General features: G+C 36.6%; 6 protein-coding genes, 1 long non-coding RNA gene and 1 pseudogene across 9 annotated transcripts; 3 read left to right on the top strand and 5 right to left on the bottom strand.

Annotated features, from left to right (window-relative positions):
- Positions 1-49: 49 nt before the first annotated feature.
- Positions 50-1,304, bottom strand: LOC106351597 (putative F-box protein At5g55150). The gene has a single exon (XM_013791375.3). The coding sequence runs from the start codon at positions 1,209-1,211 to the stop codon at positions 111-113; it is 1,101 nt and encodes a 366-aa protein (XP_013646829.1). The 5' UTR covers positions 1,212-1,304; the 3' UTR covers positions 50-110.
- A 3,540-nt stretch (positions 1,305-4,844) lies between these two features.
- LOC125600960 lies at positions 4,845-5,958 on the bottom strand. The gene is made up of 2 exons (XR_007333998.1): positions 5,000-5,958; positions 4,845-4,912 (listed from the first exon to the last, which is right to left on the bottom strand). It is a non-coding gene; the product is annotated as an uncharacterized LOC125600960 (long non-coding RNA).
- A 2,036-nt stretch (positions 5,959-7,994) lies between these two features.
- Positions 7,995-9,809, top strand: LOC106347323 (glucan endo-1,3-beta-glucosidase 12-like). Of its 2 annotated transcripts, XM_013786845.3 has the most exons (3): positions 7,995-8,117; positions 8,203-9,483; positions 9,593-9,809. In XM_013786845.3, exons 1-3 carry the CDS (start codon positions 8,051-8,053, stop codon positions 9,625-9,627), a joined length of 1,383 nt encoding a protein of 460 aa, XP_013642299.1. In that variant the 5' UTR covers positions 7,995-8,050; the 3' UTR covers positions 9,628-9,809. The 2 variants fall into 2 exon arrangements, with proteins under 2 accessions (XP_013642299.1, XP_013642298.1); XM_013786844.3 differs by lacking the exon at positions 9,593-9,809 and having other exon boundaries at positions 8,203-9,530.
- Positions 9,810-10,830: 1,021 nt separating this feature from the next.
- LOC106351598 lies at positions 10,831-11,840 on the bottom strand. Its single transcript, XM_013791377.3, has 3 exons — positions 11,473-11,840; positions 11,242-11,394; positions 10,831-11,144 (listed from the first exon to the last, which is right to left on the bottom strand). Exons 1-3 carry the CDS (start codon positions 11,743-11,745, stop codon positions 11,079-11,081), a joined length of 492 nt encoding a protein of 163 aa, XP_013646831.1. The 5' UTR covers positions 11,746-11,840; the 3' UTR covers positions 10,831-11,078.
- Positions 11,841-12,444: 604 nt separating this feature from the next.
- LOC106350076 lies at positions 12,445-14,572 on the top strand. The gene is made up of 4 exons (XM_013790020.1): positions 12,445-12,532; positions 12,622-12,737; positions 12,839-13,973; positions 14,247-14,572. The coding sequence occupies exons 1-4, from the start codon at positions 12,445-12,447 to the stop codon at positions 14,570-14,572; spliced, it is 1,665 nt and encodes a 554-aa protein (XP_013645474.1).
- Positions 14,573-15,581: 1,009 nt separating this feature from the next.
- Positions 15,582-18,967, top strand: LOC106401201 (65-kDa microtubule-associated protein 1). Its single transcript, XM_013841668.3, has 8 exons — positions 15,582-15,829; positions 16,146-16,239; positions 16,308-16,514; positions 16,590-17,051; positions 17,476-17,631; positions 17,707-18,018; positions 18,103-18,339; positions 18,413-18,967. The coding sequence occupies exons 2-8, from the start codon at positions 16,171-16,173 to the stop codon at positions 18,734-18,736; spliced, it is 1,767 nt and encodes a 588-aa protein (XP_013697122.1). The 5' UTR covers positions 15,582-15,829; positions 16,146-16,170; the 3' UTR covers positions 18,737-18,967.
- A 55-nt stretch (positions 18,968-19,022) lies between these two features.
- LOC106401204 (V-type proton ATPase subunit e1) lies at positions 19,023-20,676 on the bottom strand. Of its 2 annotated transcripts, XM_013841673.3 has the most exons (4): positions 20,261-20,676; positions 19,900-19,947; positions 19,628-19,715; positions 19,023-19,472 (listed from the first exon to the last, which is right to left on the bottom strand). In XM_013841673.3, the coding sequence occupies exons 1-3, from the start codon at positions 20,356-20,358 to the stop codon at positions 19,649-19,651; spliced, it is 213 nt and encodes a 70-aa protein (XP_013697127.1). In that variant the 5' UTR covers positions 20,359-20,676; the 3' UTR covers positions 19,023-19,472; positions 19,628-19,648. The 2 variants fall into 2 exon arrangements, with proteins under 2 accessions (XP_013697127.1, XP_013697126.1); XM_013841672.3 differs by lacking the exon at positions 19,023-19,472 and having other exon boundaries at positions 19,494-19,715; positions 20,261-20,649.
- Positions 20,677-21,183: 507 nt separating this feature from the next.
- LOC106401203 lies at positions 21,184-23,913 on the bottom strand (annotated as a pseudogene).
- Between the last annotated feature and the right edge of the window lie 251 nt (positions 23,914-24,164).

Here is a 24,164-nt window from a genome sequence, read left to right as displayed (position 1 = left end):
CTATTACGATAAATGTAATGTGTAACCAGAATCAAAACTCAAACAGAAATATGAAACATTCACTATGCAATACAAAAACTATGAACCCTAATTATACATCAGTCTTTCACCTATTGAAGAACATCCACAGGTGTGACCCAAAACATACTATTACAAAACCTTGACTGGTAAAGCTTCATGATTTGCTTACTCTCCCATTCAAAAACGCTTAGACTTTCATCGATGAAGTAAATAGAGTTATCTTTGATGAACCCTCCAGATCCTGTTTCATCTGCTGAAACCGCTACACATCTACCTTGAGGGCTCAAGAACAAAGCCCTTCCTCTCAAGCTTCTCACCATAGTCCATTCTTTCGTCTCTGAATTAAATTCATAAATCTCAAAATACGTTGTGAAGTCATAATCATCACTAACGTCTAGCTTCTGTAGAACCACCCACAGTTTGCCATAATCAGACTCTGCAAAGTATTTCTTGCAAGGATCATACCGAAACGGCGAGGCGCTGCATAGAGGAATAGCTTTTGGATTGTTAGGGCTAAGCTCGCACTGATATATCCTTCCAACTCTGTCCATAGCAAAGAAGACGCCACTGCAGAACACAATGTCATCAACGTGTTCAGACTCTAAACCCGTCCATTGTTTATCTCCTCGTCTGCAGAAGGCTAGTTTTCCTCCATCGGTGTCGTAGATTATGAGCACAACCCAATCAGGGTCTAGTAAACTTGTGGAAGAGACTGCTTTCTTTACAAAGTTCTTAATTAGGGTTAGGGTTCCAGAATGCTGAATGATGTCTTGGAACTGAAGCAACCGCTCAACGTCCTCGAAAGATGCCAATGGTGGCAGAGGAATAACCGTGTTGGTAAACGGGTTCTGTAAGTTTACCTCAAACGGGAAAGAAACATTGACAGTTAATAGATACCCTCCTGTGCTTCCACAAATCCATCTCTGATCATTACCGGAGAAAACCATATTTTCCGGAGATATGATTCTAAATCCATCAGAGCATTGAGCTTCTTCAACGACAGAGGAGGGATGGGAAACAAAGAGGAATGGAACGAACTTGCGACTGTACACGGCGGAAGAAGAATATCTCCAAGAAGAACAGACGGTGGCACAGTTAAGGATGTCTCTAGCATCGTTTAGGCTGTGGAATACAGCTTCTATAAGCTCCGGGAGCAAGTCTGACCAGGAAGAAGATGAAAATACAGCCATTATTATTAATTTATTGATGTAGATATGAAACGGTCAAAGCTTGTGAAATGACAAGAAAGTTATTTATAAAGCCATGAGAAACTTGTGGCGCAAGCAAACGTGTGTAGCAAGTTTTGACGATTACAAAACTCGGCAAAAGTAGCTTTTGGTTTAAGTTACCACTTTTTTAAACAATTGAAAAACAATTAAAGCCCATTACCATTATAGGATCCAATAATAACATCACACCGTCTTAGTTAAAAACATAAAGACCACCAGAAGCCGAACAATTAGCAACACCACCTCTCTGATGTACGCCGTAGTGTCTGAATGGTAAATAGTCTTTTTTTTTTTTGATCAAATGGTTTAATAGTCTACTAGATTTTTGTGTTTTCAAAAAAAAAAAAAAAAAAAGTCTACTAGATTTTTTACCCGCACATCCGTACGGATAGATTTTCGTTTTATAAATATATAACGGATACCATCGCAAAACTTTAAAAGACATGATTTATATTTTAATGTTATATATTGTGTAAATTTATAATGTTATTGGTTATGTTTCTTATTCGATATTATAAATGTATAATGATTTGTTTTATATATTTTACTTTATTATTAATTATTATTATATATTAATATATTTTAGAGTTTGGTAAAATAAATTGATAGTATGAAATAAAAAAATTGAGAATCTCCTTCATTTTTTTTCTAATTTTTACAGAATGTATACAATACATTTTAAAACTTTATTTGTTATACTATAAAACTGATATTTTTTTAGCATAATTTATATTTCTATGTTATTTGTTTTAGTATATTGTGGGATTTTATAAATAAATACATTATAATAATAATATATTATTAATTATAAAATCAATCGCTGCATTAATTTAAAATTTTATTAAGATTTTGTTAGGTTTTTTCAATCTATTTAGTTATAAGTAAAAATAAAATTTAAATTTACAGTTAAAATTTATTTACTAATATCTATATAATTTATAAGATTTTTTAGAAGTTATATATTAAATTGATTAACTTAAATAGTCAAATAGATGTAATTGATGAAATAGACCTAGGATGACTTTTATAGTATTTATTTTAATAAATAAAATATAGAATATAATTAAAAAATTTGAAAAATAGCATATACTTTTATTTTATTTTGTTTTATAATAAAATTTTATTTAAATTAATGTATAATAGTATATATTATTAATTACGAAATTAATCAATTGTATTAATTTATATAAAATATTTTAAATTTTTAGAAAGATTTTGTTAGATTTTTTCTCAATATTTTGTTATAACTAAAAATAAAATTTAAATTTATAGTTAAAATTGATTTACTATTAATATTTTTATATATTGAATAGATTAATATAAATAATTAAATAAATGTAATTAATGAAATAGACTTAATATAACTTTTTTATGGTAGATAAAAATGGTACTTCTAAGTAGAAAAGATGTTTTGTGACGAATACTATTTGCTTTGCGGCCGGCACTATAATAGACACACATTTACAATTATTTTATTTATATAATACTTTATGATACCGTAAAGTCGTAAACATCAAGGACAAACCTATCTAGGTGGACATACATAATTCAAGTGACCTACCGCATTGAATTGTTTTCTTGGTTGAAAAGAAAATGTGATTATACATAAGCAAACGATGTATTATGTATGAACTCTTGTATTTTATGTTGGAATAATAATATATTTGACGGAAAAAAAAAAAAAACATAAGCAAATTTGACTAGGAAGACTTTTAGTTAACGTTCATATTTAGGATAGGGCCATAATAGTTAGAAAGAAGTCAATGTGAAAGTGACATTTCTCTGTATAATATAAATGTTCCATAGACATTGTGTATCATTTTTCAGTTCCGTGTCTCTCTAGAGCTTACCGACTTCGAGCCTGGGGCGAAAACATATAGTACGGATAGAAAAAATAAAGTTTAGTTTCATGATTGAGATATTATAATATTATGTATGGATATCATTATATATATACCTAAATGACTAAACCAGTACAAAGCACGAACACGAAAACATATAACGATCATTTAAAATATACCATTTCCATATGATGTCTGATTTTGTTTTTATTGTTTAGGTCTCAAACACCAAAGCTCAAACCAGTTCCGATTCTGTAACAGTTACCATGTATATGTACATTGGTATTGGACTATTGAGCATATGTATATTGGTACGACCGTACGATCTTTTGAATTGTCAAATTAGCTTCATACTTCTTTTACAACAACAACAAAAAAAAAATTAGCTAATACAGTAAGAATCACAAAATATAAAATTAAAAATCATCATTAAAAACTGTTAAACAAAAATGAAAAGATAGTACTCTTAGTCTTAAATCAAGATAGCATATTAGGATGTCACCAGATATGAAATTAAGATCGAAAAAAAAAATTAGTTTCTCATAAAACATGTGTCGACTAAACGTGCGTATGCAGTCTTGCTAATATTCAAAATTTTAAATGCATATTTGTCTAATTATTTACTGACTTTGGTCGCAAATTTCATTAAAGATTTGTATAGCAGAGTGATGTTCAACTTGTATAGGAGGACCAAACTCTACGAACTTTGTTTTTTTTTTCTCAAATATTGTTCTTCTCCTTGGATGGGCACCAAATGAGACAGTTACACAAGAAGACACATTGTGTGTTTGTTTCTCGGTGGAAGACACAATGTGAATTTGGCACACATTCCTTCCACTTTATCCCGCCAGCTGTCCTTTATTGTCCAGAACTACCCTTGGTTATTGTAAAGATAGTGTTAGCTTTTTAGAAGTCTTGTTTCTTTCTTTGTAACTATATTACAGTTCAGTTGTAATAAATGTAAAGGTATATTGGATACAGCTAATGGGTTTTATGTTGGATGGTGCAGTCGTGGATGGAAGATATGTGAACGTGTGGACGAGGCTTCATGGACAAATTTTCGTGGACGAGGTTTTTAATCTTACAAGAGTTTCGTAGACTAGATTTCATGGACGAAGTCTTGTGGATGGTTTTAGTGGATTATAAGTTCATCATTTTCATAAAAAGATGATCAAACTTTTCTTTCATATATAATAAATTTAAGTGGACACACTATCGTGGACAATATATTGTGGACACTGCAATTTGAAAGAATGTATTGTGACGGTGCAATTCGAAAGAATGAGTGATGGACGGTGTTAGTTATGGATGGTGCGTATGTGGAAGTGTATGTGCAATTTGAAAGAATGAGTTATGGATGGTGCTAGTTATGGATGGTGTGTATGTGGAAGTGTATGTTGGTTCATATAGATAATGACCATGATCTACTAAAACAACTAACCATTTAAAACAATAACATTGAAAAGAAAGACACACTGATTAGTTCCTTTAAAAGAGAAAAACAACAAATAATCATTTAGGACAACATGCTCAAAACAATTTAACACTGATGAAGTAGTTCTTGATACAACAAAACATATATTGATGAAGTTTTTCCTAGTCTAGGTGTGTGTGTGGATAAGAGAGGTGTGGACTGCGAAGTTGGAGATAGACGAGTTGTGGACAGGGGATGTGTGTACGTGGATGCCTTCGACAAAGGCGTGGACAGGAAGATTGTGGGAGACAGATCTGTGGAGTTGAGCAGCATATTGAATATTGTGAACTGTCCCAGACTTTTGTATAGTGCCAATTAGATACCAAACATGGAAGCTACCAACTTAACTTCAAATGTAACATTGGTTTCAATAGTTAATGGATACAACATAGGCCAATCAAGCACATGAAAGAACAGAGTAATAAAAGTAATACCTTGGAAGTGAACTCCATAGTTCATGTCTGAACAACATTAGCAACAGATGCAACAACAAGAGACTATCTTCCAAACCCTTATTTGCTTACAAACAGGGAGAAGTCACACTTAACTCAAAATATACCACCGTTTAGATAATAGTTACCTCACACACATAGTTAAGTCATATCCAAAAATTGATATACAAGAGAGATGCAGATATGAGATTGGTGGGTAAGAGAACGATGGGGAGGATATGGATGGATACGAGCTTGGTGGACATGAAATTCATGGACGACAGCTTTATGGATAGCCCATTTGTGGACAAGGAAATTGTTGGACATGAAAAGCATGGGCGACATGTGAATCAAATGTTGCAGGAGAGACATAGGCTTCTATGTATGCTTAAGAAGAAAATCAAATTTTTATCTATTTCTTATCTTCTTGTATATCAATTAGAAACAAGTATGAAAGAGGGAAAAAAATATGTATATGAAATTCTCATAGTTCAGTTAAAAGCAAACCTTGGATATATTCGGTAAAGATCTGGAATTTCCCAATCTGAGATTTCATAATAGATTTTCCTTAGCCTCAATCTGAGGTTTCCATGATTTCCAGATTTAAAACAGTAAGTAGTGAAAGATAAAGCGACAAACAGAAATTAGTGATTTAGAATTATAAAAAAATCTACAAATTTTGTGAAGAAGAAGAAGCTTTAGAAGGATACGAAAGATGAGAGATGAAGATGACGATAGATTGAGGCAAGATTGAGTTTAGGGAATTAAGAAATATGAAACCAAAAGGTGAAAGTTGAATGGAATTAATTATAGAGAATATTGAAAAGAATTTTGACAAATGTTACCGACACCTTCTCTCTAGTTGAAGGGCAATTCAGACAAATGAGCATAAGAAAGTGCTCTCTTGACCCAATGTGTCTTTATGTGTAATTGATAACTCATAATGTGTCTTGGAAGGTAAATGTTTCGCACCAAATATGTGTAACATTTAGTTTGATTTATTATTATACTGGTGTTTTTTTTTTTTTTTTTTTTTTTTTTTTTTGGTAAAAATGTTAAGATATTATTACCAATTTTCAATTTTTGACAGAAATACAATGGGAAACAAGAAACAGAGGAAATGAAATGCAACTAAACACATACTCTTCCTAGACCAGAATGGGACTGACACAACAAGCTGAACAGCTAACCACAAGCCTCGCCAAGTCGAAACATGCCACTTGCCGCAAAAAGATGAACCACAGTGAAATCGAGAGTCGAAACCCGGTAGAATTTGGCTTGCCCGATGATCCGCTCTTTATGATAAGGCTCAACCAAGAACAGCTCGTGGTAGACCAACTAAGCTACAGCCAAAACAGCCAGACAGTAAAACCCGAGACCAAGCACCCGCACAGCCATGGTCGAGCAAAGGATAGACAAGCCTCCAAGAGCTACACAGGTCGAAGACCCACACAGCCCGAAAGCCCTACCACTTATTTGAAAGACGGGTAGCGAAGAGGCACCAACCAAATCCAGCTCCAGAACCTGCAATAGAGATGAACAATGTTCTACCGGATCACACCACCGGTGAATCTGGCACAGGGATGAACAAAGTTCAAACAAGTCTCCAAGGTTCGTTTTTTCCACACATGACACATCTAAACGCGTTCATTAGATCGAATTATATACAAGGTAGAAGTGATACAAATATATATTTTTCATATTATAACACTTTAAAATTCTAAATCCAAGTTGTTACATCTAATATACAAGTTACAGGGAACATGTAAATAAAACAATAGTAAAATATTAAGTATTTATACATGTCATTTAAATTCTGACTACAATCCTTCGATCAGTGCATTATAATACACATCCAAAGAGGCAAAAAGGACGGAATATCTTGGAGTTCTCCAAAAAATAAAAATGGACTTGATGTAGGAAAAAGAGACGTTGGAAACGAGAGATACTATATAACGTTCAAATTTAGGAGACAGGACAATGGCACATGGCTCCATTGTAGTAGATTCTTCATTTCACGACGAGACAAAATGCTCTTTAACATCATGAATTGTTTATGTAGTAAATATTTTATATAGAAATTCTTTGATATTGTAACTGTAGTTAATTACCAAAAGGATTGTTGACTAGATATAGAAAAAATATTAAAACCAAACAATTGTTATTTTTTTTGGCACAACCAAACAATTGTTAAATAAGGTTTTTATTTTAGGTATTTCTAGTACATCAAAATAAATTTAAACAAGAAATGTGTAATTGCTAGGGTACAAAGAAGTTGTAAACACCTGCTCTGTAAAACTAAAACTGAGATAGTAATACTCCAACATTACACGAGAAAATTTATCAAATTATTATGGTAGGGTTGATAAGTTAATGCGTCAGATCACCGATTTTTTATTCCTACTCCGACCAGATTCGTCGTCTATATAAAATTTTAATTATAACTTTAACGGTTATATCAGCTGTTTTCCAACAAGTTATTAATACCATTGGTACCTTTAACATCAAATAAATGTATGGTTAAATTGCCTTAGTGAACATGTTGACTGAGATGCTTTCCAAAAAAAAAAACATGTTAACTGAGTTACGTACGGCTCAATGTTTGACGTGGGTTTTCATTAACGCATTCATACCATTATTAAATTCAAAAATATTTTATAAGAATATTACTGATTTTTTTTTTCTTTTGTCAGATTACGTGATCTAACGTGATTAAAGTGAAAACTACAATCCATGTTCATAATCATACAGAACGTTAAGAAAATCCTCCAAAAGCATACAAAGCTGCAGTAATATTAAATAAACAATCTAAAATTGAATGGTAATTTTGTCACGTACCCCACCATCTGACAACATTTGGTACAGCTCCAATCAGTACGATTGAAACGGTCAAATTTGCAGTAAAAATAAAAATAAAATTTTACTTTCACACGTCACCAAGTAACATCTCACGTGGGTCCTACCCACTCCCTCCACCTCCCTCTTCACATCCACTATATAACCAACAGCTTCGCCTCATCCGAAACACACAAACATTTCTCAATCTCTGCGACAATGGCTGTCTTAGTTCTCTCTGTCCTAATACTCTCATGCTTCTCAGCAACCCAATTAACACATGCAGGTTAATCTTCATCATCATCATCTCTCTTCACGAATGTGCCACGTGTTGGATTCTTATCATTTCGTTTGTTTTTGTTTCTTCACAGACTCTGGGATGATCGGAGTGAACTACGGCCGGATAGCAGACAACCTCCCGGCGCCGGAGAAAGTGGTTGAGCTTCTGAAATCCCAAGGAATCAACCGCGTCAAGCTTTTCGACACCGACAAAACCGTCCTAACCGCGCTCGCAAACTCCGGCATCAAAGTCGTCGTCTCCCTCCCCAACGAGAATCTCACCGCCGCCGCCGCGGATCAGAGCTACACCGACAAATGGGTCCAGGAGAACGTGAAGAAGTACACGCCGGCGACTGATATCGAAGCGATCGCCGTCGGGAACGAAGTGTTCGTCGATCCCAAGAACACGACGAAGTACCTCGTCGCAGCTATGACGAACGTTCAGAGCTCTTTGGTTAAGTTCAATCTCGACAAATCGGTTAAGATCTCGTCACCGATCGCGCTGAGCGCGTTGGCCAATTCGTACCCACCCTCCGCCGGTTCGTTTAAACCGGATTTAATCGAACCGGTTATTAAACCGATGCTCGATCTCCTCCGCAAAACGTCGTCGCATCTTATGGTTAATGCTTACCCGTTCTTCGCGTACGCGGCTAACGCCGATAAGATCCCGTTGGATTACGCTCTGTTTAGGGAGAATGCCGGGAATGTAGATTCCGGTAACGGTTTGAAGTACAACAGTCTCTTCGACGCGCAAATCGACGCCGTTTACGCCGCCATGACCGCCGTGGGATTCAACGACGTCAAGCTCGTGGTGACGGAGACGGGATGGCCTTCTGCAGGAGACGAGAACGAGATCGGCGCCGGCTCGGCTAACGCGGCGGCTTATAACGGCGGGTTAGTGAAAAGAGTGTTGACGGGTAACGGAACGCCGTTAAAACCGAACGAGCCACTTAACGTCTATCTGTTCGCTCTGTTTAACGAGAACCAGAAAACGGGACCCACGTCGGAGAGAAACTACGGGCTGTTTTACCCAAACGAGAACAAAGTGTACGACGTTCCGTTCTCTGTTATGGTGACGCCGGTGAGCGATAGCAAAGTGAAGGTTCCGGTGAACACGCCGTCGAACGTGGGACAGACGTGGTGCGTGGCGAACGGGAAGACGACGAGGGAGAAGCTTCAGGAAGCACTGGACTACGCTTGCGGCGAAGGAGGCGCTGATTGCCGTCCGATTCAAAAGGGTGCCACGTGTTACGATCCGGAGTCGTTAGAGGCGCACGCTTCTTACGCGTTCAACAGTTACTATCAGAAGAACGCGCGTGGTGTCGGCACGTGTAATTTTGGTGGTGCAGCTTACGTGGTCTCGCAACCTCCCAGTACGCACTCTATCCCATTCTTTCTCAAAAATTATCATTTTTATTAACACTAATCAGTTTTACGTGTATTAATTTGATTTGTTATCTCTTGCTCAATTCGTGTTTGTAGAGTACGGGAAATGCGAGTTTCCAACAGGGCATTGAAATGGATATGGAGGATCGAGCGGATTAAATTAGTAGCATTTTCTAGTTATTTATGTAAGAGTACATTGTTTTCTCATTCGAGTATTGATTATTTATTTATTTATATGCGTAGAATTCATTTCGCTATTGTATATTTGGCTGGTTTCATCGTATAATAGAGTTCTCAGTATTATTTTTCTTAACTTCAACCTCTACGTACGATACGAGTATATACACGAAATCAAATTTCATCCAGCACTGTGACATTTAATTACTCGATGCTCGAATGTTAGTTCGATCGATCGATGTGTCGTCATCTTACGGATACGTATTGTATTATATTCGCAATCTATTAACAACATTGTTTAGTGTAATCGTTAATCTATCATATACATACGGCTAAAATGACATTTCCAAAAAGATCAATCGTTTCGGATTATATTTATTAGTGAAATCTGTCGCAACTAGAATCGGTACAATTATGCTGAGTTAGCAACCAATCGGCTAATAGCCTATGCAGTGGCTCAAAGTTCAAACAAAGAAAACTCTTGACAATTTTCTGTTTAACCTCTTGAAATTTATTTTGATGAAGCAGAGATATTTTCATGGGCGTGAAAATCTGTAAGCAATGAATGTGCAATGGAAGTCTGATTTAGAACTCTATGATGAACTTCTGAAATGCATCTATAAACGTCTGTTGTCAAGGAGAGTTCTTCGAACATGGACACTTCAAAAGATTCGGTTGGTGCTGCTCCACTGTTGATAACCCTTTTAGGAGTGGAGATGACTGAGAAACAACTAGCAGAGTTTAACAAAACATGCGTTATATATTTGTTCATTGAGGTAAATCAAAGATCGTACGATGAGACTGCTTAGAACGCACGTTCATCTGTGAAACTGCTGGTGTTTTAAGAAATCTGGATTGGTGAAAGAAGATCCTTTAAATGAACCGTTTGATCCAACAAGGCATAACGTAGTGTTCCATGTCCCAGATGCTTCAAAACCAGAAGGCACATTTGCTCATGTCCTAAAGGGTACTAAACTATCAAGGATTTGCTCTCTTTCTTCCTGAAAATTTGTTTTATTTGTTTTCTATAGTTGAAAACTCTGTTTCTCAGCTTCGCATATTCATAGGATGAACAAGATCCCATTAAGTAGCTGGACATTGCCTGCACTTCCAGAGAAGCCCTGGTTCTGTAACATTTGTTTTCATGAAGTTATAAAAATGGAACATCAAATCCATAAGAATGATATGAAATGATTCTGATGGAGGCAGGCTATTTAGTCATACTCATACTACACATATAGAGCTTTCCTCTAACTAGAGACACAATACCTAAAGAACCATAAGGATCAAAGTGCAATAAAAGCCTAGAATAAGTCACAACACGAGACATTATAGCGCTACAACAATACCAAATCCTGAGACTTTTACATACTGTTGCCTTATCCCAATTTTAATATGATTCTCTTCATTCTTCAGTCCCTTGAGAATTCAGACACAGCCCCAGTCTCCAGTGACGAGTTGTTTTTGCTTCCTGCAGAGGGAAGTAACAAGAACATGTATGAACAAAAACACTGAACAAAATTTCATACCATACCAGTTAAATATAACTGACTTTGAAAGCTTATCACCTTAGTTTGGTCGGTGTCTGTCATGTTCATGTCCAGCTCAAAGCCTTTGTGCAATGGAGATTCACCAGTGTCAAATTCATCACTCTCTTCCCCTAAAGCTTCAGCTTCAGAATCCTTACTAGCCACTTTCTCTCTATTCTCAAGCATCGCAATCTACAAATATCAATAGAATCATTACCACACAAGAAAAGCCCTTAAAATAGATTTTTTTTCCAGTTTAGGAAAGCTTACTGGAGCGTATCTGAATCTTTTCTTAGGCGGCTCCTCCGTCTCACCGGAGGCTGTAACCTTCGTCGAGGAAAGTGGGGTCCACTTATGGAGAAGCATATGGTGTTGAGAGTTGCTTCGACCGTTGGGCTTAGAAGCTCGGAAAATGCCGACGGATGAAGTTGAGACACTTACCCACTTCTTCTTCCACTTCCTTACACGACCGCTGAAAACCGCCGTCGCGGACGGACCACTGTATCTTGTAGTCCGGCTCAGTCTCGACCCTACGCCTTCCATCTCCGCAAGCAAATTCTCTTTCTCTCAATGTCACTGTCACTCTGCTCGGACAAGAATATAGTTGCTTTATTAAACTATATCTGATACTACTCTCTCTCTGTCTTTAGAAACGCAGCGTTTTATAGCGGCAGCTGGTTAAGGACATATATGTAAATTACACAGCTTTAAGGAAAGGAAGACCCAGGGTCAACAAGACCAAAGCGCCGAATTCAAGTACTCCCTCCGTTTCATAATAGATGATGTTATTCCTTAGTGCACAAAGATTAAGAAATTTACTTTTCTCTAAAAAGTAGTTTTAAAAATATAATTTAAAAATCATTCAACCAATTACAGAAATGACAACAACATCTAATTGGTTACACAGTTTTCAATAAAGTTAAAAATAACATAAAAATTTCAAAACATCATCTATTTTGAAACAACAAAAATATTCTAAAACATCATCTATTATGAAACGGAGGGAGTATAAAATTATTGTTTTTTTGTCGGAATATGTGTGGGTGTGGCATTGAGTTTTGGTATGCCGTATGAATGAGAATGAATGCAGTATTAAATCTTTAGATGAAATTGAGTGTTGAAGTTCCAGTAATTGTCTGTGAAGATTTGTTGCCAAAGAGTCCTAACTGAGTTCATGCTTATATATTCTTGTCTCCGAGAGAGGAACAAAAATAGTAACAAACACATTGTCAAAAAATTTAAATGCGGTTCTCAACAGATGAACTAGTTAAAGAGGTTGAGAACCCGATCACAGAGTTCAAGAGTACGATGAGGAACGTGGAAAAATCTCGTTAGTTCTCTCGTGAATCTAAGTAGTATAATATCCTTGAAGTATAAGATAGCTGAAAGAGCGAGATTCTTCTTGAATTGGTGGTTTAGGTACAAGAGATTTTGGAAGCAGCAAAGGTGCTAGAATGGTTGCAAGAACGAGCGAACATTCATTAGATTACTCGTTGATGAGCATAGTAATGATGATTCATGATTGGCATGTTCTGGTTTGTATGAACATTTTTGTTTTGTTCACTGGATAGAGCTTTGTGTCTGCACACCGTCCTTTTCAGTTCAAGTTAATGGAGAGTTAGCGGGATTTTTTCAGAGTAAAAGAGGTCTGAGGCAGGGATGTGCTTTGTCGCCATATCTCTTTGTGGTGTGTATGAATGTCCTTTCTCATCTTCTGGACAGAGCGGCTACTCAGAAGATCATTGGTTACCATCCTAAATGCCAAAATATCTTGCTTACGCATTTATGCTTTGCAGATGATTTATTAGTATTTACGGATGGGACTAAACGATCAATAGAGAATGTTCTTAAGATCTTTGAAGAGTTTGCAGTCATGTCGGGGTTGAAGATAAGTTTGGAGAAGTCTACTCTGTATACAGCGGGACTGACTGAGCTTCAAGAAGGGGATATTCTCACTTGCTTCCCTTTCGCAGCTGGAAAGTTACCAGTAAGATATTTGGGGTTGCCTCTGCTCACAAGAAGAATGACCATCAATGACTACATGCCGCTGGTGGAGAAAATAAGGAAGAGAATGAGTTCTTGGACAGGAAGGTTCCTCTCCTATGGAGGAAGATTGCAACTCATTAACTCTGTCATAACAAGCATGGCTAATTTCTGGATGTCGGCATTTCGTCTTCCTGGTAGTTGTTTGAAAGAGATTGAAAGCTTATGCTCAGCTTTCTTATGGTCTGGCCCTGAATTGAAAACAAGTAAAGCGAAAGTCAGTTGGAAGGATGTTTGTTTACCAAAGAAAGAAGGAGGGTTGGGTTTAAGACCACTGAAGGAGATCAACACTGTACTCTGTCTAAAGCTATTGTGGAGATTATTTTCAAATCGAGCTTCTTTATGGGTCAAGTGGATTCATTGCTATTTGATAAGAAAGGGTTCCTTCTGGTCAATGAAAATTCAAGCTGCTGTTGGATCTTGGATGTGGAGAAAAATTTTGAAGATGAGAGATTTAGCTCAGGCTTATATTAGAATGGAAGTGCACAATGGCAAGCACACTTCCTTCTGGTATGACTCTTGGTCATGTTTGGGTCGGCTCAAAGATGCGGTAGGAGACAGAGGACCTCTTCGGATTGGGATTGCAGAAAATGCTCTGGTTGAGGAAGTGCTAAGGAATCATCGGAGGAGAAGGCATAGGATCATAATTCTGAACGAAATGGAGGATGAGATTGATAAGTTGAGAGATAGAGATGATCAAGAAGATGACATGCCACTTTGGAAACAGGGTGAGAATAGATTTTTGAATAATTTTTCAACCAAAAAGACATGGATGCAATTGAGACAAACGCAAACAGAATGCAGATGGAGTCGAGGTATTTGGTTTGCTCAATACACCCCAAAATATTCATTCTTAACTTGGGTAGCTATGAGAAACAGATTGCAGACATGTGATCGAATTCACATGTGGAATGCATCAGTAGATACTTTGTGTGTGCTTTGTAAAGAAGAGCAGGAGACTTGCAAGCACTTATTTTTTGGATGTCGTTATGCTGGTAAAGTGTGGAGAGAATTGATTGGAGGGGTTATGAAAGATGAGTTCACTGTGGATTGGGATGAGATATGGGAAACAATCTCTAATCCTAGTACCAGATATTCAAAAACGGAGATGTTTCTGATTCAGTACTCTTTTCAAGCCCTGCTGCATAGTATATGGGGGGAAAGAAATGCAAGAAGACACGGTGAATGTCCAAGAAATGAAAGGGTATTGGTTACTTGGGTGGAAAAAACAGTGAGACTGAAGCTGCTGGCAGTAAAGGGAAAGGGCCACAAGTACCTTGAAGAGGGTTTGAGTGTCTGGTTTGGAGCGAGAATGATAAACGCATGATTCTTTCTTGCGATTGGTTTTGAGTTTGTAAATACAATAACACTGATGCACTTGATGTAAAAAAAGTTTTGATTGAATAAATTTTACATTCATTCAAAAAAAAAAAAGAACATTTTTGTTTTCGAATTATTGATTATTTCGTCATGAGGAGAGACCCTACTATGTTTGATGGTATATTTGTTTTGTTTGTAAGATAAATGAGAAATAGTTGCAATAAATTATTGCAAAAAACTGATTTTTTTTAGTTTTTGTATCACAACATAAAACTTAGTATATATGACAATTGTTTGTAATATTAATTCATCAGTTGCAAATTGCAATAAATGATTTCTAGGAATACCTTTTTATTTTATAGTTTTTGTTCACTTTTTTATTTTATAATCTGTGTTTTATCAATATATATGGCATATGTAAGTATATATGTCGATTTCATATTTAATTTGCCAACTAACATTGACTATGACTTGTTTGTATGTTTGTTTGTCTGTCACATAACCCTTTATCTTTTCTAGTTTGGTTTATTTGCCTCTTGACTAATTAGCGTTCCCTCTGACCTCATAACTTTTGCTGCTTGTTTTACCGGTATTTACCAAAGCTACTTCCCGTGATCTTGTTCAAACTTCAAACTAAAAAGAAAACGAAATGTTAATTTTCATTACCAATCCTTATAATTATTACATCGCCTCTAACCCATCTCCAACGTGTATAAAATTGCTGGCAGGTTTACAAAGAATTCCCATCATTTTTATACAAACTTTGTATTTTTTTGGGATAAAATGGAATTATAAATGTGTAGTTTGAAAAACTCATGAAGCTGTATTTTTTTTGATCAAAAAGATACAGCGTATCAAACTACATTTATAATTCCATTTTTATTATAGAGAGACATTTGTATTTTTGTCTTTGTCAAGAAAGTATCTAAACTTATGTGGTCAAACAAGCAAAGCACCAAAGTCAAGGAAGAGTAGAAGACACAGTTGTGTCTGTAAACAGTGTCATGTTGTGTAATAAAGCAGGGAAACTAGGGGGTTAAATAACTTTTGTTTTGGCTGTTTGTTAATTGGAGTTTCCATCGTACTACAAAAGTCATGGGTCCCACACCACCTCCCCGTCTCTTCCACCTCTCCCATCCATAGACAAATTTGTTCCCTTCAATAACATTTTCTCTCACTCCCAATAGTGAGTTTAATACTATCATCACAGAGCTTCAGATCTACAACAACAAGAAGAAGAAGAGTGTTGGAAGTGTCAATCTCGGTAACTAAATCTTCTCTCTTATTTTTCTTACTGTGAGGTTTTCTTTCTTTTAGCTCTTGATTGCTTTGGTTTCATCACCAATGCTGTTTTGATTCCCTTAAAGTTTGTGTTTTTATTTCAGTTATCTATTGATTCTTTACTCTGCTTCATCGGCCTGTAGGTTTTACACTCTTAAGCTTTCTGGGTCACGCTTAAAAATAGTGTTTTGACTGTTTGGTCTCTGGAGTTTAATCTTTGAGCAATGTTTATTAATCACTGTGTGAAGTTAGTTTAGTTATGGTCTCCAACTGGTATTTGTTTTGATATTTTCCTGCAGGAAACCTTCTGATTTTGTAACAATAATGGTCACTGATACTGAAAGTACTCATCTTGGGGAGATTACTTGTGGTACCTTACTTCAAAAGTTGCAGGTAGATCTCACATTCATCTGCATGGCTTTTTACTCAGCCTTGTGTAACGTTAAAACATTTCCTAATAGGAAATTTGGGATGAAGTTGGTGAGAGCGATGAGGAACGAGACAAGCTACTTCTTCAGATAGAGCAAGAATGTCTTCATGTCTACAAGAGAAAAGTTGAGCAGGCTGCCAAATCCAGAGCAGAGCTTCTTCAGACCTTATCAGATGCTAATGCTGAACTCTCCAGCCTCACAACGTCTCTTGGAGACAAAACCTTTGTTAATGACATTGTAAGTTTTTTTTCTTCTTCTTGTCCCAAAGTTTAAAAAGTGGAACATGTAACTGATAATGTGTTTTTGTTGCAGCCGGATAAGTCTTCTGGAACGATCAAAGAACAGCTTGCTGCTATAGCGCCGGCTCTTGAACAACTGTGGCAACAGAAAGATGAGAGAGTCAGAGAGTTCTCTGATGTTCAATCACAAATCCAGAAGATCTGTGGAGAGATTGCTGGTGGTTTGAGCAGTGAGGTTCCTATAGTCGATGAGTCTGATCTGTCTCTGAAGAAACTAGACGATTTCCAAAGCCAACTCCAAGAGCTCCAGAAAGAGAAGAGTGACAGGCTGCAGAAGGTGCTTGAGTTTGTGAGTAGTGTTCATGATCTATGCGCTGTTCTTGGTTTGGACTTCTTAAACACTGTCACAGAAGTTCATCCGAGCTTAGATGAAGAAACGGGTGTCGAGGCCAAGAGCATTAGCAATGAGACGCTTTCGAGGTTGGCTAAAACAGTCTTGGCTCTTAAAGATGACAAGAAGCAAAGACTTCAAAAGGTAAAGACATATCTCTGTCCTGCGGGTTCGGGTAGTTCGGTTCAACATATCTTAGCGAATTTACCCGTAGTAGAGTTTGGTTCGGTTTTCGGTTTTCAAAAATCCTACTAAAAATTTTGATTTCGGTTATATTTTGGTTTAATTTTGTTAAAATTTGAGATAATTTCAGTTAGTTTGGTATGAAATTTGGTTAGTTCCGTTAGTTTGGTTCGGGTTTTTGGTATGGTTTGGTTATCATTTTTGTTTGTTTCTTTTTATAAGTAAACCAAAATAACCGATTGTTGAACCAAACCGACAATCAAACTTTTTTTATAAAAACCTACCGAATCGAACCGAACTAATTAAAATACCAGCCCTACTCTGGATCATTATCTGAGCTGAAAACATGCAAAGATGACGAGATTTTATTTTTTCCTGTTTTCAGCTTCAAGAGCTGGCTACTCAGCTAATCGATCTATGGAACCTCATGGATACTCCTGATGAGGAAAGAGAGCTTTTTGATCATGTTACTTGTAACATCTCAGCTTCAGTAGATGAGGTCACTAAGCCAGGTGCTCTTGCACATGATCTGATCAAGCAGGTACCCTACATTTGAATTAACCAATATATTCATATTAGTTACTCTTTTGTTAAAAGATTCATGTAACTATTGAAGGCTGAGGTGGAAGTGGATAGGCTTGACCAGCTGAAAGCTAGCCGAATGAAGGAGATTGCTTTCAAGAAACAGACTGAGCTTGAGGAGATATACGTTCGTGCTCACGTGGAAACAAACCCTGAATCTGCTCGCGAGAGGATCATGTCACTGATTGACTCTGGAAACGTTGAGCCTACTGAGTTATTAGCAGACATGGATAGTCAGATAGCTAAGGCCAAAGAAGAAGCGTTTAGTAGAAAGGATATTTTGGACCGTGTTGAGAAATGGATGTCAGCTTGTGAGGAAGAGAGCTGGCTAGAAGACTACAATAGGGTAATAAATAATACTGCATATGTTTTTCAAACACTATGATACTATCATAACCCATTAACTTTGAGTTTGGTTTCTTGAGAACAGGATCAGAACAGGTACAGTGCAAGCAGAGGAGCCCATTTGAATCTCAAGAGAGCTGAGAAAGCACGTGTCCTGGTTAGCAAGATTCCTGCCATGGTTGACACATTGGTTGCTAAGACCAGAGCTTGGGAAGAGGAACACAACATGTCTTTTGCATACGATGGTGTTCCTCTGCTAGCTATGTTAGATGAGTACGGTATGCTTAGGCAAGAACGAGAAGATGAGAAACGGAGGCTGAGGGTAAGTTTCATCGCTTCCAACTTGATTAAGATGTCAGTTACGCAATAAACTCATGTTTTGTCTTAATGAGCAGGAACAAAAGAAGGTTCAAGAACAGCCACACGTAGAGCAAGACACTGCCTTCAGCACCAGGCCAAGCCCTGCGAGACCGGTCAGTGCAAAGAAACCGGTGGGGGCACGAGCTAACAACGGAGTAGGAGCCAATGGAACACCAAACAGGCGTCTGTCTTTGAATGCAAACCAGAACGGAAGCAGGTCTGTTGCAAAGGAAGGAGGGAGAAGGGAGAGTCTCAACAGGCCAGCTGCTCCCACAAACTACGTTGCTATTTCAAAAGAGGAAGCTGCTTCATCTCCTCCGGTTTCTGGTGCTGTAGATCAAGTTCCAGCTTCACCGTGAAGATAAGAAAGGGAAAGATCTGTAGTTTTTTTTTTTCACTATGTTTGTGAGTTGGTTTTAGGGAGAGAGGGTTCTATGAAACCACCTGAGAGAAAAAAAAAAAAAAAAGACACTTGCGAGTAGAATGTGTATGTTGTTAGTGTTGTTTTAATAGTTGGTACCATCTTGACTTTGAAAACCTACCTTTTTACCTTATCTAAGGGAGAGAAACAAGAAAACCATTTTCTTTTATTTATCTTCTCATTAATGAAGCTAGAGAAGGTATTATGTCTTAGCTTAATCAAATTAATTATTAATTAGTGATGGTATCTTGAAATTGAGCTGTATATGAACTTAGTGTATACCAAGCTTGAAAGGACCAAACCTCTTGTTAAAAAGAGAACTTGTTTTATGGTGAAAAGTGTTATCTATTACTAATGATCTTTTGGTAGTATTATATAAACTAGTGATCGGGTCAACCCATCTTGCCAAATGGGACCTGATCATTTTATGTATGATGCATTCTGTTGCAATACTTTTATTACAAACATGGATAAGCATAGACCTACCTTTTTTTTTTTGTAGTAGTAGTAGTAAGACATTTTGACTCAAAATATAACTCCGTTTTATAGATGAGTACTCCTGCTTATTAACTCACCTAGGACCTCAGATGATTGCTGATGAACACAACTACATAAGGATGCAGGATTCACGATGGGGAGCTTTTGCCTTCGATGAAATCTTCCGAGTATCTCAGCTGTTTTGGGAATAGAATGACTTAAGTGAAAATACAAGAAAATTTCAAGAGGCAAAAAGTTTTATGATTTGTTCACACTAATTATAGGCAATTTACAAACACGATAAGCTGTTTAAAGATTGAAGATACACAAGGATCAAACAGAAGCTAGCAACCTGAACACATAAGTTTCTCTACTACTCTCCTTCGCTTAGGATTGGAACAATCATAGGTTTCATCTGCGCAAGATACACAATCGCCCACCTGCCCATAGTCAAAAGACCACGGTAAGAAAGCAACAACACTTGATATTCAGAACGTTAGCATATGTAAAAGATCGATGTTAGAAGAGTGTCATTTTTATATATATGTTGGTTTCCAACTACTTTAACGGTTGATTACTTTGTTTCATTTATATCCCAGCAGCAGAAAGAGAGTGTTAACTTACATCATCCAGCAGCAGACTGTCGCAGTGATGATCAAAGTAAGATGTAGCCTGGATTATCAGACAAACAAAGATTATGAACTTTAAAAAAATGGTTACAAAGCAAAGAAACAAGAAAGACAGATCATGCAAACTGTGACAGTACTTTCTCTTCACTACTCGTGTTTGTTTGTTTGATGCATGTATCATCATCACAGCAAGGATCCAATTCAAAGAACTAGGAGACTGACAGTTCAAAAGTCAGTTGAATCATTTTTATTATTATAATTCTCAATGAATCATTTATATTTGATTCCAGCAATTCGATCTTGAAAACGACATGCAAGTAAATCAAATGAAATTAAGAGATGAAGGGGAAGCATACAGATTCGTGGAGGGGCCTCTGTTGAAGCAGATTATAACGCACAAAGAAGCTATTATCCCGACGGCGACGAAGATTAGGGTTCCTACAATGAAACCCATCTTTGAGAAGTTATGTGACGCGTGTAGAAGCAACTGGGCGGCGAGAACGAAGACGATGGTGTCCTCTTCTTCGTGTGAATACGCTGATCTGTATTTGTATGCTGAGTTTCAGATGTTGTGAGGCCAAAACGACACTACTTGCTGTCTAAATTTAATGGTTAAAACATGATTTGATTCTTTTGAAACAAAAAATGACAGTGGAAAGCAAATTTCAAAGAATTGTTGAGGTATACACCTCAACTGGATACTGCAAATCCCATCTTGTTAAATCAGTGATTTGGTTTATCTTAAATTGGATACTCCGAATCCTAACTTGATGATTCATAAATCAATCATAGTCTACAGTTACACCAAAATACACATTTTGGAATAAAAACTTTAATGTTTATTTCTTTTGCATTTTAAAAGTTGTTCACTAGTTACAATAAAAAAAATGAAAAATGTAGTCCATTTCATTCAATATTATTTTAGAAAAAAATAATTTTTATTAAAAAAATTCATTTCAATTCAAAAACGTTTTGAAATAAACGGAATGTTAATTTTATTCCATTTAATTTTATAAATGATAATTTATACCATTCCACGCATTTTTTATTTGTCACCAGCTACATTCATTTAGTTTAGAATAGATTTTAAAAATTGAATTGAGTGTTAATAGTTTGGACTTCGTAGTTACACCAAAAGTCTCTCAACTTTGGAAAGAAGAATTGATGTGAACAATGTAATGTGCGAGAAACTACTACTTAGATTTTGATGGGTATGACTACGGATACGATTGATTGGCCCGTTTTCACCTTACAGATATTTTTATTTTTTTATTTTTTAGCAGGACAGTTTCAAGAGTATGAACTTAATTCATATTTTAGAAACCAAAAAAATTGTGAGAATTCAGTAGCTAAAGAGGATAGAACTAAAGATAAATTATTTTCGGTTGAATCATATATGGTCAGATAGAATTGTTTATCATAATAAATTTTAAACCGATTAAAATTTAGTTTAAACGTAAACTGTTGACAAAAAAAGGAAAAAGGATGGATAATGAATGCGATGATGCGTATATATAGCAGAGCGCAACACGGATCCTCTGTGTCTCTTGTTCCCTGTGATTTGACTAAACTAAAGACAATTTTCTCATAACAAAGCATAAAAAGAACACAATAATATCCAATAGAAAGGAAGAGCGCGTAGACACCAGAAACCACAAACAACAAGGACTTCTACCACCTCAATCAAATAAAATGAAAAACTTGCGTTTTCACGAAATCAATGAGCAATAATATCTCACTAGCACGTCTCTCCATCACGTCACTTCTTGTAAGCTGCGGAAAAAACAGCCACCCACTAGTCACAACTACAAACCCAACCGTGAGCAGCCGCGACACCGCCGGCCTCACCACCCATCGCCGCGCAAACTCCGTTCTCTTTATGGCCATTTCGGTCGCCGTACAAACTCCGTGTAACACAAAGAACAAAGTGATCTCCCATGTAGGCAACTCGCGTGTTAAAAAGAAGAAAACCACCTCGTGACCTAAACCAGAAACTAAGAACGTTGCGAAAACACCAACCAACTTAGCATAATCAGAGCTCATTAAGTATCCGCAGACTCGCCTCACGGGATGGTAAACTCCTATCCGGAGAATGGAGGAGACCATGAGGTTCCATCGCCGCCCCCAAAAATCTTGAAGAGATGTGGCTAAGTATGGTTCGTTAAACTGTGGCTCTACCTCGCACCCAAGAGTGATGGTGACAAAAACTTTGAGAAGCGTTAAGAGAACCTCAAGCTCCAAGTATAATTAATGCAAAGGATGGAGCCACAACTTTAGAAACGGAGGGAGAGTTTGTTTGTAATCATACGCATGTAACACCACACCAAAGAGTGCAACTTTAACAGCGAATAACCATTTGGGAAACCGATTTTGAGATTTAGGGTTTTGCTCAAGCTTGACTGGGAAGCAAGTGTAACATACGAATTTGAAGAGATTTGAGGGAAGTGGGTAAAGAGGACCTTGATCGAAGCAGAAGAGGATTAGCTTTAAGTTGCCAACCCCTGAAAAGAAAAGGGCAGTGGAGCCAGATAAATGGATAGATGAGAAAAAGAGAGGAAGAAGACCGAAGAGAGCACAAATGGGAAGAACAGAGAATAATCTAGGAAGACCAGCTTTGATTCTTGATGGGAAGTAGTAACAGTAGGATATACAGATTATTGCAGAAACCCATACTTTGATCAATGTCTTGAGTTGTTCTTCCATCAGTCAGATTTTACTTGATTTTTTTTGTATTTCAGGAAATTTTCAGTGACCTTTCTAGGTTTTAACTTATTTTTTTGCGTGTATAATAAGCAACCAAATAAATGAATACATTTGAAGAATAATAGAAAAACTAGCATGTGATCGTCCAGCGACACGATCGATGGGAGGAAGATTCGGACAACGAACCAGCTTTGGTTCTACGTTCACTCTTATGAGGCTGCTTCCGATGTGCTTCTCTCTTCTTCTTCTTACGCAATTTAAATGGAATCAGTGAAATCTACGACAAGAGAAAATAATAACAAAACCTTGGTGCTTCAGGTCATAACTCATAAGACGATTCAATTTAAAAAATTAGGCATAAGAGACAATGGTGTTACTTTCACTCAAACTTGTCAAATAATATGGGGCTAATTAAGGTTTTCCTAAGAGGTTGGTTAAATGCGGTTTCTGGTTAGTTTAGTTTTTTATAGAACTAATTTGATATATTAAAATGCTTTAGAGTCACAGAATTCGTTACAAGTTTGACGGAGACATATTACAACATTCGTAGTCGAAAGAGACGTGTTGGAAGTTTACAACACGTTAAGTTAAAGATAAAAATAAGGCCGAACTTTTTGGAAGTTTTGGTTAATTACCATGATCTCTTGAGACGTGTTTTCTTCTCTACCCTTAATGGTGTTGTCTATTCTATTTTTATTTTTATTCTTTAGATCGGTTTAATTGATTTTTCACCTCTAGTTGTTGTCATTCTTCTTTGTGGTTCACATTTTTGTGAGTAGTCAACAGAGAATATGACTAGATGTGGATTAATTTAAGACATCATCTTCGGAATTAATTATCTCGGTGATGCCCATGCATGGACGAAGTTTCCTCTATGCGGTTCATATTAAGTTGTTGTTACTAGGGAGTAAACTTGACTTTTTTGAATAAACAGAATCGATGCAGTAAACTTGACTTTTTTTGTCTAAAGTTTAACTTGTTTTTAAAATCATGTTATATATCATATATGATAAAAAAATACGTAGGGTTAACAATTAGTACTTTGTTTATATTTTATAACTATAACTAACGATGGGTAGTGCTATTCTAGTATTTTGTCAACCAAAATTTCACCCGAAAGTAGTTACATTGTTTGGTTTTATACGGTGGCTGTGAAGAATCTACCATGTGATAGGGACAGACAGGGTTAAATTGATGTTTTACAATTGCTATTATTTTAATGTTCACTGAATCACTTATCCATGTGGAAGCACCGTAGCCTATTGGTTAAGATTTAAAAGCTTCTACACCCAGGTCTGGGGTTCGAATCTTAGACTATGCAATTTATTGCAGATTACATGAAATCCAGGTTTCAAGTCCCGGAGAAAACGGTTTATTAAACAATTATGCAGACTACAGAGGAAAGGCTTGCAATGGATCTTCAACATGATGCAAATAAATCTGGTCAGGCGTGGATCTTCATAGGACAGCTCAGGTGATGCAGTTAGGCAGCGTTAAAAAAAAAAATCACTTATCGATCCATCCCTTATACAATTTTCCTCCAAAAGGTTTTCTTAT

The sequence above is a fragment of the Brassica napus genome, chromosome A3 (genome assembly GCF_020379485.1).
Source record: "Brassica napus cultivar Da-Ae chromosome A3, Da-Ae, whole genome shotgun sequence".
Taxonomy (NCBI): Eukaryota; Viridiplantae; Streptophyta; class Magnoliopsida; order Brassicales; family Brassicaceae; genus Brassica; species Brassica napus.
Note: the sequence above shows the minus strand (reverse complement) of the source record. Positions and strands in the feature narration are given on the sequence as shown.

What these genes read in the sequence shown, in the direction of transcription:
- LOC106351597 (XM_013791375.3), bottom strand. Translation starts at nt 1,211, where the DNA reads ATGGCTGTATTTTCATCTTCTTCCTGGTCAGACTTGCTCCCGGAGCTT.
- LOC106347323 (XM_013786844.3), top strand. Translation starts at nt 8,051, where the DNA reads ATGGCTGTCTTAGTTCTCTCTGTCCTAATACTCTCATGCTTCTCAGCA. An exon ending in AACCCAATTAACACATGCAG is followed by an intron (nt 8,118 to 8,202) that starts GTTAATCTTCAT and finishes GTTTCTTCACAG; the next exon opens with ACTCTGGGATGATCGGAGTG.
- LOC106351598 (XM_013791377.3), bottom strand. Translation starts at nt 11,745, where the DNA reads ATGGAAGGCGTAGGGTCGAGACTGAGCCGGACTACAAGATACAGTGGT. An exon ending in AAAGATTCAGATACGCTCCA is followed by an intron (nt 11,395 to 11,472) that starts GTAAGCTTTCCT and finishes TGATATTTGTAG; the next exon opens with ATTGCGATGCTTGAGAATAG. An exon ending in CAGACACCGACCAAACTAAG is followed by an intron (nt 11,145 to 11,241) that starts GTGATAAGCTTT and finishes TTCCCTCTGCAG; the next exon opens with GAAGCAAAAACAACTCGTCA.
- LOC106350076 (XM_013790020.1), top strand. Translation starts at nt 12,445, where the DNA reads ATGCGGTTCTCAACAGATGAACTAGTTAAAGAGGTTGAGAACCCGATC. An exon ending in TTCATGATTGGCATGTTCTG is followed by an intron (nt 12,738 to 12,838) that starts GTTTGTATGAAC and finishes GGATTTTTTCAG; the next exon opens with AGTAAAAGAGGTCTGAGGCA. An exon ending in CATGCCACTTTGGAAACAGG is followed by an intron (nt 13,974 to 14,246) that starts GTGAGAATAGAT and finishes ATGCTGGTAAAG; the next exon opens with TGTGGAGAGAATTGATTGGA.
- LOC106401201 (XM_013841668.3), top strand. Translation starts at nt 16,171, where the DNA reads ATGGTCACTGATACTGAAAGTACTCATCTTGGGGAGATTACTTGTGGT. An exon ending in AGAAGCAAAGACTTCAAAAG is followed by an intron (nt 17,052 to 17,475) that starts GTAAAGACATAT and finishes TCCTGTTTTCAG; the next exon opens with CTTCAAGAGCTGGCTACTCA. An exon ending in CACATGATCTGATCAAGCAG is followed by an intron (nt 17,632 to 17,706) that starts GTACCCTACATT and finishes TAACTATTGAAG; the next exon opens with GCTGAGGTGGAAGTGGATAG.
- LOC106401204 (XM_013841673.3), bottom strand. Translation starts at nt 20,358, where the DNA reads ATGGGTTTCATTGTAGGAACCCTAATCTTCGTCGCCGTCGGGATAATA. An exon ending in AGAGGCCCCTCCACGAATCT is followed by an intron (nt 19,948 to 20,260) that starts GTATGCTTCCCC and finishes CTGATAATCCAG; the next exon opens with GCTACATCTTACTTTGATCA. An exon ending in ACAGTCTGCTGCTGGATGAT is followed by an intron (nt 19,716 to 19,899) that starts GTAAGTTAACAC and finishes GACTATGGGCAG; the next exon opens with GTGGGCGATTGTGTATCTTG.